Here is a 12,881-nt window from a genome sequence, read left to right as displayed (position 1 = left end):
CGATTGTTATGAAAACTTGAAATCGGCCCTAATTAATCGGCCATTCCGATTAATCGGTCGACCTCTACTCCACACCCCTGTAAAGCGGATAAATGTGCTTAATTTTAAGAAGTTATTTGGCCATTTTAGTTGTGATAGGAATTACCTTATTAAAACATACAGGCCTATGGGCTAGGCTACATGAGGTGATTCGAACAAGTTGCAAAAAAAGGCATTGTTTCTTATGCTGGGCATCATTCACAAGTGATAGTCACAAGATTAGCCTATTCCTGATTTAATCTTGTCTTTACATATACTAAATAATATATGTGACATTTGTTGTGATTTAGAAATGGACCATTATCATGCATCTATATCTAAACAGGGGCAGCGGGAAAAAAATGCATGTCATCTTTGAACTTAAATAGCAAATGGAGGACAATGGTTTATTTTCATGCCAGCCAGGTAGGCTATACTTCGGTTGTAAATATAAGCAATGTGCTTAATATTAGGAAAGCAGATAAATAAATATAGTAGGCCTAGCCTATAGAAAGTTCATGGGATCCTCCTCTTTTTATAGCGGCCATTAGTATGCAATTTCTCCCGCAACTGCATAGCCTATAGCAATGTTGTGCAACATAAGCTCATGAAGTGTTTGATTAGATTTTCTAATACATTTGCATTGAATACATTTGCATCAGAGTGAATAGAGGGACAATAGAGTGCTGAGTACCAGGCAGTTAAGCAAGTTTGGTAGGCTACTAATAACCAGCAGCAGCATTAGAGCTTGGAGAAGCCTAATTACCGCGACTAAACGGTCATGTGGAATTTGACTGCCTTCATGACTCGTGACCGCTGGTGTGGCGGTAATACGGTCACCGCAACAGCCCTAGTGAGGACAATGGCATGTCTCTCGTCGCATCAGGCAGCGCTCTCTCTGATAAGGAAATGGATTATGCCCCTGAAGTTCCCCACCTTCCAAAAAGATTAGGATGGATGGAATTTCAGAGTAATTCTACATCTGTCCAACAGAGTGTAGCAGCCTTCCCAGACTGTCTGGCATTGTTGGAGTCTTCCTGGGCACTCAAGTCACCTTCTCCTGTGACTCGCTACCCCCACTTGGATATGCACAGCATGGAGTCGTCGGGATTGGCTCAGCCTGTCTGAGCACCGCCACCCGAAGGCTTTGAGCTCCTCTTCTTCTACCCCCAAGCTCGCTCAACATAATGAAACGCTTCACCGTGTCCGTGTAGGAGAAGATCTACCGATTTGCATCTCAGGTGGAGCGCTCTGTGAATGCAGCTGCCCTCCTCTCCGTCTACATGGTGGTGCAGGCTAAGGACCTGAGCGACTCCCTGGCGAACGGTGGCACCATCGACCAGGATGGTGCTAAGGATGGTGGTGCTAAGTCGCCTTGCCAACCATACGACTCGAACCCTCTGGCTGAACAACGCAAGGGTGTCAGAGGGAGATGGGAAAGATCATGAATGGACAGATCGGTCCCACCAGACTGTTTGGTCCAGCCATATTGAAGATACAGGCCAGGTTTGAGACTCAGAAAAAGGAGACTGAGGCGCTGGGCTCCCTGTTACCACGGAAACAAGCCCCAGAAGCACATGTTCGCCCAGGACGTTCCCATGAGGCCTCCCTCCCAGAACTGGAGGATCCCTAAGAACACTTAGCAGCCTTCTCCGGTAGCTCAGACCCAGGGACAGAGAGTCCGCTCACCAGCAATGCAGTGTCTCAGGGCAGAGGTATCACTCCAAGTAATGAGCAGAGGAGACCCCCTCAGCTCCATCTGGAGGGAAGGGGAAGAAGCAGCACACCTAGCACAAAGCACGGGAATTCAAGGAGCTGGTAGAGCTCCTCTGGCCTCGACGACCAGAGTCTCCTCGGGAGTCCTGCGTCAGGTCACACAAGCTTGTTTACACACAGCAGAGGTGTAGCACAGGAGCCCCCCTCCTCAAGAACCATAAGCCCTCGTTGGGGCGGGTCAACAACCACTGTTCCCCAAGATCAGTTCTCAAATAAAGAGTTCTATTCACATCCAGGCCCACAGGCCCGAGGCTCATGGTGCAAAATGTTCACGTGCAAAACAATCAACCTCTCGAGAGCGTCCTTGTCCCGCTTGCTCATACCGACACAGCAGAAAATATTGTTGGAATTGTCTCTGGACTGTAGCCTGTCGAGCAGCCCTCATCATGGAGAGAGCGACGGCTTTTCGTCACTGCCTCTCAAGTGTTTTACCCGGCAACATCAGTCACGTACTGGATGTGTCTGAGGCTTCTTGGGCTCATGGCCTCCATGATTGTGAGACCTGGCAGTGTGGTGCCAGGACAACAACCTCTCCCTCAATGTGAGCAAGACAAAGGAGCTGATCGTGGACTACAGGAAAATGCGTGCCGAACAGGCCCCCATTAACATCGACAGGGCTGTAGTGGAGCGGGTTGAGAGTTAAGTTCCTTGGTGTCCACATCACCAAAAAACTATTATGGTCCAAACACACCAAAACAGTCATGAGGAGGGCACGACAACACCTTTCCCTCAAGAGACTGAAAAGATTTGGCATGGGTCCCCAGATCCTCAAAAAGTTCTACAGCTGCACCATCGAGAGCATCCTGACCGGCCTGGTATGGTAACTGCTCGGCATCTGACCGTAAGGCGCTACAGAGGGTTGTGCGTACGGCCTAGTACATCACTGGAGCCAAGCTTCCTGCAATCCAGGACCTATATTCTAGGCCGTGTCAGAGGAAAGCCCAAAAAATTGTCAAAGACTCCACTCACCCAAGTCATAGACTGTTTTCTCCGCTACCGCACGGCAAGCGGTACCGGCACACCAAGTCTAAGACTAAAGGCTCCTTAAAACTTCTCACGAGTCACAAACCCGGATCCGGGATCCCCCCATCAAAAAAGCTGACTAGCATAGCCTAGCTTAACGCGACAGGGATATCATATAATATAATTTTCATGAGATCACAAGTCCAAGACACCAAATAAAAGATAAACATCTTGTGAATCCAGCCATCATTTCCGATTTTTAAAATGTTTTACAGCGAAAACACAATATGTATTTCTATTAGCTAACCACGATAGCAATAGACTCAACCACATATTTTCACAATTTTTTTACCGCATAGGTAGCTATCACAAATTCGACCAAATAAAGATATAATTAGTCACTAACCAAGAAACAACTTCATCAGATGACAGTCTTATAACAGATTTATTGTATAGCATATGTTTTGTTCGAAAAATTTGCATATTTCAGGTATAAATCATAGTTTTACATTGCAGCCACCATCACAAATCTCACCAAAGCAGCTAGAATAACTACAGAGACCAACGTGAAATACCTAAATACTCATCATAAAACATTTATGAAAAATACATGGTGTACAGCAAATGAAAGACAAACATCTTGTGAATCCAGCCAATATTTCAGATGTTTTAAGTGTTTTACAGCGAAAACACAATATAGCATTATATTAGCTTACTACAATAGCCAACCACACAACCGCATTCATTCAACGCAAAGGTAGCGATAGCGAAAAAAACAGCAAAAGATATACATTTATTCACTAACCTTCACAAACTTCATCAGATGACACAATACATATATGGTTTGTTCGAAAATGTGCATATTTAGAGCTGAAATCCGTGGTTATACATTGTGAAAACGTAGCAACTTTTTCCCAGAATGTCCGGATATATTTCTGACACTCACCTAATCTGACCAAATAACTTATCATAAACTTTACTAAAAAATACATGTTGGACAGCAAATGAAAGATACACTAGTTCTTAATGCAACCGCTGTGTTAGATTTTTTAAAATAACTTTAGTACGACATACAGCTTACGTTATAGCGAGACAGCGCCCAAAATCAGGGCGGAAAATATTAAACATTTTCAACAGAAATACGAAATAACATCATAAATGGTTCCTACTTTTGATGAGCTTCCATCAGAATGTTGTACAAGTTGTCCTTTGTCCAGAATAATCGTTGTTTGGTTGTAGAATGTCGTCTTCTCCTGTCGAATTAGCAACCAAAGCTAGCCATGTGGCACAAACGTGCCCAACTTCACATAACGCAAAGAAAAGAAAATGCCGAAAAACGCAATAAACTGATATAAACTGATATAACTCGGTTTAAAATAACTACTTTATGATGTTTTTAACACATATATCAAATAAAATCAGAGCCGGAGATATCTATCGTCTATACCGAAAGCTTTTCAGAACGCAATCTGGGGGTCCCTTCTCGCGCCTTCCAAGACAATGAAATATCTGGTCACGTCATTCCAAAAGCTCTTGTTCGGCCTCAGATCAAGCTAGACACCCCATTCCACCTCTCACTGCCTCGTGACATCTAGTGGAAGGCGTATGCAGTGCATGTAGATCCATAGATTTCAGGCAAATTAATAGGATGGCCCTGGAACAGAGCCTCGATTTCAGATTTTTCACTTCCTGACAGGAAGTTTGCTGCAAAATTAGTTCTGTTTTACTCACAGATATAATTCAAACGGTTTTAGAAACTAGAGAGTGTTTTCTATCCAATAGTAATAATAATATGCATATTGTACGAGCAAGAATTGAGTACGAGGCAGTTTAATTTGGGAACGATTTTTTACAAAGTGAAAATAGCGCCCCCCTATTGACAAAAGGTTAACAGCTTCTACCACCAAGCCATAAGACTGCTGAATAATTAACAAAATGGCCACCGGATTATTTACATTGTCCCCTCCCCCATTTGTTTTTTACACTGCTGCTACTAGCTGTTTATTATCTATGCATCGTCACTTCACCCCTACCTACATGTACAAATGACCTCGACTAACCTGTACCCCAGCACATTGACTCGGTATTGGTACCCCCTGTATATCGCCTCATTATTGTTATTTTATTATGTTACTTTTTATTATTTTTGACTTGACTTTTCTTAACTTCTTTGGGGTGGGGGGCAGTATTTTCACGTCCGGATGAAAAGCGTGCCCAGAGTAAACTGCCTGCTACTCAGGCCCAGATTCTAGGATAGGCATATTATTAGTAGATTTGGATAGAAAATACTCTGACGTTTCTAAAACTGTTTGAATGATGTCTGTGAGTATAACAGAACTCATATGGCAGGCAAAAACCTGAGAAAAAATCCAACCAGGAAGTTGGACATCTGAGGTTTGTAGGTTTTCAACTCTTTGCTTATCCAAGATACAGTGGAAATGGGGTCATGTTGCACTTCCTAAGGTTTCCACTAGATGTCAACAATCTTTAGAACCTTGTTTGGTGCTTCTACTGTGAAGTGGGGGCGAATGAGAGGAGATTGAGTACGGTCTCTCCCAGAGTGCCACGGGCTGACCATGCGCTGACCATGAACGCCCATGTGAGAGTTAGCTGCGTTCCATCGCATTTCTGAAGACAAAGGAATTCTCCGGTTGGAACATTATTGAAGATTTATGTTAAAAACATCCTAAAGATTGATTCTATACATCGTTTGACATGTTTCGACAGACTGTAACGGAACTTTTTGGACTTTTCGTCCGTACTTTCCGCTGGACTTGCACGCGCGTCGTGAGTTTAGATTGTGTACTGAACGCGCGAACAACAAGGAGGAATTTGGACATAAATGATGGACATTATCGAACAAAACAAACATTTATTGTGGAACTGGGATTCCTGGGAGTGCATTCTGATGAAGATCATCAAAGGTAAGTGAATGTTTATAATGTTATTTCTGACTTCTGTTGACTGCACAACATGGCGGATATCTCTTTGGGTTGATTTGTCGTCTGAGCGCCGTACTCAGATTATTGCATGGTTTGCTTTTTCCGTAAAGTTTTTTTGAAATCTGACACAGCGTTTGCATTAAGGAGAAGTGGATCTAAAATTGCATGCATAACAGTTGTATCTTTTAGCAATGTTTAGTATGAGTATTTCTGTAAATTGATGTGTCTCTCTGCAAAATCACCGGATGTTTTGGAACTACTGAACATAACGCGCCAATGTAAACTCAGATTTTTGGATATAAATATGAACTTTACCGAACAAAACATACATGTATTGTGTAACATGAAGTCCTATGAGTGTCATCTGATGAAGATCATCAAAGGTTAGTGATTAATTTATCTATATTTCTGCTTTTTATGACTCCCCTCTTTGGCTGGAAAAATGGCTGTGTTTTTCTGTGACTTGGCTCTGACCTAACATAATCGTTTGGTTTGCTTTCGTCGTAAAGCCTTTTTGAAATCGGACACTGTGGCTGGATTTACAACAAGTGTATCTTTAAAATGGTGTAAAATACATGTATGTTTGAGGAATTTTAATTATGGGATTTCTGTTGTTTTGAATTTGGCGCCCTGCAGTTTCACTGGCTGTTGACGAGGTGAGACGCTACCGTCCCATATTCCCTAGAGAGGTTAACTCTTTCTTGAACTGCATTGTTGGTTAAGGGCTTGTAAGTAACCACTTCACGGTAAGGTCTACACATGTTGTATTCAGCGCATGTGATAAAGTTTGATTTGATTTGAGTTCCGCTTGGTCTCCTCCTCATGAGAGACTTCCACTTGGACCCGTCCTGCCACCGGCACAGGCGTGCGCTTCTCTCTGCAAAGTGTCTATCAGCACTTCAAAGCCGATAGACACTTTGATGCGGGGTTGCCCTACTGGGAGTCTTCACGCGCAAAGTAGTGACAACGGATGCATCACTACAGGGATGGAGGGCAGTCCACGAAGGGCATACGGTGAACTGCGTATGGTCAGACTATGAATACAGCCCATATCAACGTTCTTGAGGTCCACACTGTGTTACTAGCCCTCAGGCACTTCCGTCCATTCCTACAGGGCCAACATGTCCTGGTCAGGTTGGACAATACGTCTACGGTGGCATATATCAACCGCCAAGGAGGAACACACTCCCGTCAATGTCACTCTCTGGCGAGAGAGATCTTGCTATGGAGCAGGGAACATCTGTTATCTCTCACAACAAACCATGTGCCAGGCAGACTAAACTCAGGTGTGGATTTACTGTCGCGAGGGAACCACCTACCAGGGGAGTGGCGACTTTATCCCGAGTCGCCGAGGAGGTGTGGGGGCATTACTGCAGGGCTGCCGTCGATTTGTATGCATCACTGGACAACGAGCACTGTCGCTTGTTCTTTGCGATGAAAGATCACAATGCTCCTCTAGGCGTAGACGCGCTGGCCTACAAGTGGCCAGACATGCTTCTGTATGCCTTCCCTCCAGGTGGGCCAGATCTCCCCTACTCTGGACAGAGTGAGAACGAATGGTCTATCCCTCATCCTGATAGCCCTGTATTGGCCTGGGAAGCCATGGCTGGCGGAGATTGTACCTCTCCTGTGCGCGCAACCATGGCGCCTGCCACAGTGCAGAGATCTGCTATCCCAAGCACAGGGCGAAATATTCTCCCTCATCCCGAACTGATGGATCTCTGTGAGAGATCCAACTTGGACTCGGTGGGCTTGCCTTCGAACGTGGTTGCCACAATTTAGAGTGCCAGAGCCCCTTCTACAAGAGGTCTTTACGACCTGAAGTAGTGGGCATTCGAGAGGTGGTTTGAGAGACGCGAGTTGGTCTCTTTTCAGGGTTCCATCCCTGCCGTTCTCGCCTTCCTACGGGAATTTCTCGACAGGGCAAGGCCTTTTCCACCGTTAAGATCTACTTGGCGGCGATCTCAGCCTGCCATTTCCTACTAGGTGAGACGACAATCGAGGCTCACCCCCTGGTTTGTCGTTTTATGAAGGGAGTGCGCCATCTCCAAGCCACTTGCCCCATCATGGGACTTGGGACTGGTTCTGGATGCACTTACAGGCGATCACTTTGAACCCCGAGAGACAGTGGATCTTAAGACTGTCTTATAAGGCGGCCCCATTGCTCACCTTGGCTACAGCCAAGCTCGTTAGTGTCCTTCATGCGCTCTCGGTTCATCCTTCATGCAATCAGTTTGCCCCTGACTACTCCAAGGTTATGATACGTCCTAAAGCCACGTTCATTGCTAAGATCATTCCCATGTCTTCTCACTGTCAACTGCGTTTATTTTCAGCAAACTTAACATGTGAAAATATTTGTATGAACATAACAAGATTCAACAACTGAGACATAAACTGAACAAGTTCCACAGACATGTGACTAACAGAAATTGAATAATGTGTCCCTGAATAAATGGGGGGGTAAAAATCAAAAGTAACAGTCAGTATCTGGTGTGGCCACCAGCTGCATTAAGTACTGCAGTGCATCTCCTCCTCATGGACTGCACCAGATTTGCCAGTTCTTGCTGTGAGATGTTACGCCACTCTTCCACCAAGGCACCTGCAAGTTCCCGGACATTCCTGGGGGGAATGGCCCTAGCACTCACCCTCCGATCCAACAGGTCCCAGATGTGCTCAATGGGATTGAGATCCGGGCTCTTCGCTGGCCATGGCAGAGCACTGACATTCCTGTCTTGCAGGAAATCAAGCACAGAATGAGCAGTATGGCTGGTGGCATTGTCATGCTGAAGGGTCATGTCAGGATGAGCCTGCAGGAAGGGTACCACATGAGGGAGGAGGATGTCTTCTCTGTAACGCAGCGTTGAGATTGCCTGCAATGACAATAAGCTCAGTCCGATGATGCTGTGACACACCGCCCCAGACCATGACTGACCCTCCACCTCCAAATCGATCCCGCTCCAGAGTACAGGCCTCGGTGTAACGCTCATTCCTTCGACAATAAACGAGAATCCGACCATCACCTCTGGTGAGACAAAACCGCGACTCGTCAGTGAAGAGCACTTTTTGCCAGTCCTGTCTGGTTCAGCGACGGTGGGTTTGTGCCCATAGGCGACATTGTTGCCGGTGATGTCTGGTGAGGACCTGCCTTACAACAGACCTACAAGCCCTCAGTCCAGTCTCTCTCAGCCTATTGCGGACAGTCTGAGCACTGATGGAGGGATTGTGCGTTCCTGGTGTAACTTGGGCAGTTGCTGTTGCCATCCTGTACCTGTCCCGCAGGTGTGATGTTCGGATATACTGATCCGGTGCAGGTGTTGTTACAAGTGTGTCTGCCAATGCGAGGACGATCAGCTGTCCGTCCTGTGTCCCTGTAGCGCTGTCTTAGGCGTCTCACAGTACAGACATTGCAATTTATTGCCCTGGCCACATCTGCAGTACTCATGCCTCCTTGCAGCATGCCTAAGGCACGTTCATGCAGATGTGCAGGAACCCTGGGCATCTTTCTTTTGGTGTTTTTGAGAGTCAGTAGAAAGGTCTCTTTAGTGTCCTAAGTTTTCATAACTATTACCTTAATTGCTTACCGTCTGTAAGCTGTTAGTGTCTTAACAACTGTTCCACTGGTGCATGTTCATCAATTGTTCATGGTTCATTGAACAAGCATGGGAAACAGTGTTAAAACCCTTTATAATGAAGATCTGTGAAGTTATTAGGATTTTTATGAATTATCTTTGAATGACAGGGTTCTGAAAATGGGGCGTTTCTTTTTTTGCTGAGTTTACATGGACAGGACCAGGCCATTCCAGAGTTGTGACCAACTGTTTGTTTGCTTGCTTTACCAACCTTGCTCGGGGTAGGGCTTTGTCCAAACAACGCCTCTTCCATTGGGTAGTGGAGGCTATCGCCAAGGCGTACAGTTGTCGGGGCTTGAGTATGATGGATCAGGTACATTACCGTGTACCACAACAGATTGGAAAATCGGGGCGTTTTGCAAGTGTCCCATAGTGAGATGTCGAACCGAGTCGACTGAAAGATAACTTTGGGTTACAATATGTAACCCTGGTTCTCTGAGACATCTCACCAGATTGCCCCTCTTGCGTGTAAGAGGTAGTTCTTAGAATTCTTTAAAATATATATATATATATTGAACCTTTATTTAACTAGGCAAGTCAGTTAATAACAAATTCTTATTTACAATAAGAGCCTACCGAGGAACAGTGAGTTAACTGCCTTGTTCAGGGGCAAAACGACAGATTTTTACCTTGTCAGCTCGGGGATTCAATCTTGCAACCTTCCGGTTACTAGTCCAACACTCGAACCACTAGGCTACCTGCCACCCCAGTACACCATAGTTGGTACACCATTGACATTTAAATGTAATTGAAATTTTAACTTCTAATTATTACCACAAAGATGGCTGCCGGTACTACCCACTATTATCTATATTTCTATGATTTCAATAGGTTTCCTATGGAAGATTGACAATACAATTTAAAAACAACAGATATTCCCATTCAAGTTAACATTCTTTGATGTGTGGACCTCCAACCATCTTTGTGGTACCCTTTGAAAGTTGAAATGTCAATTTTATTCCCCTTTTATTACATTTATTAGCCAAAACATGGCACCCACCCTGTATTCAAGAGCATGTTGTGTCTCAACTGATGGCGGGCACAACACAAAAACCTAAGATCTAAAATAAGGTCTGAGCTACAACATATGAGAATTTACACGCTTTTAGAATTGACGTTTAAGGTAAAATTATATTTTTAATAAAAATCATTCTCAACGATTTATCTTTTCCAGTGATGAAGACATGGATGTCTCATGGTATGGTGTAGTCTGATTAATCAGGCTGTAATACACAAGTAATTGCTATATACAGCCTGAAACTAAAGCCTATTTTTTTTTTTTACAATCCAGAATGTTGAATAAAATTACATTTAAACTTACTCTACCTGTAGTGTTTGTCCTTTTGAGACAAAATAGCCACAGGAAAGTATTGTTTACCAGCCTTTTTAGAGAGCTGGTAGATTTGGCACCAAAGTAAAGTTAGTGCTCTCGTCAATAACTATTGAACCAATCATGCCATGATAATGAACATAGTATATTCTGAATCAGAGGATGGAGTATAACCGGCACCTTTATTGTGTGAATTTAATAATTATTTTTTATTCAACTTAAATATTTAGCAAATTACAATAAAATAAAGAAATGTGTGGATTGTTCTCCATCCTCCGCTGATTCAGATTATACAATTTCCACTGGCATGGCATGCTTAGTTCAATAGCTATTGATGAAAGAACTGAATACCCCATATAAAACTACATGTACCTAGGTGGCAAGCCAAACCTTATACTTACAGGCTCTCTAAAAAGTCAGGTAAACAATACTTTCCTGTGGATATTCTGTCTCAAATGTCGACCCACTGAAGGACCAACCACACAGACAACCGATATAAACTTACTCTATGTCACTATTTTCAACATTATGGCTTGTGAGGAAACTTTCCAAGTTTTTGCAGTGCTTTGTTTCAAAATTGTGCATTACAGCCTAATTAATCAGACTAGGTATGGTGGGGTATGCAAAATAGGTCAACTTTGAACATCTTTATCTCTTGAATGTTTTGGCATTCAGGTCCAAAATGTCTCTTTCTAAGCAAATGTGTATGGAATGTTTCGTTTAACTCAAAGGGGGTGCTGTCAAAAAGTGATTGAATGCAAATAGATTTACCCTATACCAAGAATTGGTATCTAGCCTGATTTATTTATTTTGTCAGATGCATTCTCTCAGTGGGCTGAATTGCTACTGTATCAGATATATATATTTTTTTAACTACAACAACAAAATTAATTCTGAGTCCGAGTCATATGACCGTTTGTTATAACTAGTTAGTTAACAAAAGCTGTAGGGTACAGTTCGAGATTGCAATGAAAGTTATTTATTTCTGTATTGAGCAATCTCGGCAATGCAGTTGATGACAATTTGCTTCGAGAAGCAGCCTTTCGTAATGCACAGCTTCAGTTATCTAAATGCCAGACTGAAAGAAACAACTTTATAGACGATAAGATAACACTAGCAGAGACAGCACTAGCATGTAGGCTAGCTAGCTACATACAGCTAGCCAAAGACAAGATACATGCATGCATTGCATCAACATCATTATTGTACTGTGGGAAAATAGCAAGCTATTTTCTACAATATATATGCTAATAACATCGATTACTGGCAGTAGCAGGATAATAAAATCACTAACTTACCTTAGGCTTGTAGAGCCACTTTCGAAACCGATTCATCGTTACCTCGCCACCTTACCCCTCCTTTGTCACCGACCGTTAACGTTATTCTACCTGTGCGAGACAGACTACTGAGACTAGCAAGCTAGCTACGTGGGAAATGTTGAATCCAATACGATATCCGAAATTGTAATTTAAAGAGTTCAAGTGTCTAACTAATTTCCTGAACATTTACGTTGCGTTTCTATGTCTACAAAATCTACGACTGGCTAGTGCCTCACTGCCACTTTTCAAGTCCAACAGGATAAAGCAATCATCAACGGATGGCTTCCATAGCTGTTCTCTCCCTCTGCTTGATGACAGTCACGTTGACAACATCGCCACCCACCATCCCAGGGAAATGCTGCGTTCAAGACAACTGGGAACTCGGAAATGTCCGACTCTGAAACTCATTGTAGAAAGATGTCTATGGCGGGAGATCATTGCCTGTTCGAAAATGCAATGGTTACATAATAAATAGGATTGTAAAAATTATAAATGCGTTTTTATTATATATCAGTGTGCATGATTAATGCCACAATTAAATTGCTAAATTAAAATGAAACTAGAAAATGGTTCATTGAAAATGGTAAACAGAAAAAGACAAATGGTAAACAGAAAATCGTAAATGTAATTAAGCTTTTTATTTTATTTTCAATTTACATTTTCAAAGTGTATGCAAATTGCTTCTTTGAAGCGTATAACAGGAGAGTAAAGCCACACTCCCATGTAGTAGTACATCCTAGCCATGTCGGGCTCTCTGTACATAGATTTTAGACTTGACATTGTAATTACCATTTTCTGTTAACCATTTACATTTAGAATTTCCATTTCCAATTAGCCATGTTCGATTCATTTTAACATAGCAATTTTATTGTGCCATGAATAATGGCCACTGATATAAAAATAT

At 43.1% G+C, this 12,881-nt stretch overlaps 1 protein-coding gene across 1 annotated transcript in view; it reads right to left on the bottom strand.

Moving 5' to 3' along the window:
- LOC139530899 (lateral signaling target protein 2 homolog) overlaps window positions 1-12,317 on the bottom strand; it is a 67,565-nt gene extending 55,248 nt beyond the window's left edge. The window contains exon 1 of the mRNA XM_071327686.1: window positions 11,957-12,317. Within this exon, the coding sequence (XP_071183787.1) occupies window positions 11,957-11,992 (36 nt within the window). The 5' untranslated portion in view covers window positions 11,993-12,317. The remainder of the gene's footprint in view (window positions 1-11,956) is intronic.
- Window positions 12,318-12,881: the final 564 nt, after the last annotated feature.

Source organism: Salvelinus alpinus, chromosome 9 (genome assembly GCF_045679555.1).
Source record: "Salvelinus alpinus chromosome 9, SLU_Salpinus.1, whole genome shotgun sequence".
Lineage (NCBI taxonomy): Eukaryota > Metazoa > Chordata > Actinopteri > Salmoniformes > Salmonidae > Salvelinus > Salvelinus alpinus.
This window is presented reverse-complemented; position numbering and strand designations above follow the sequence as displayed.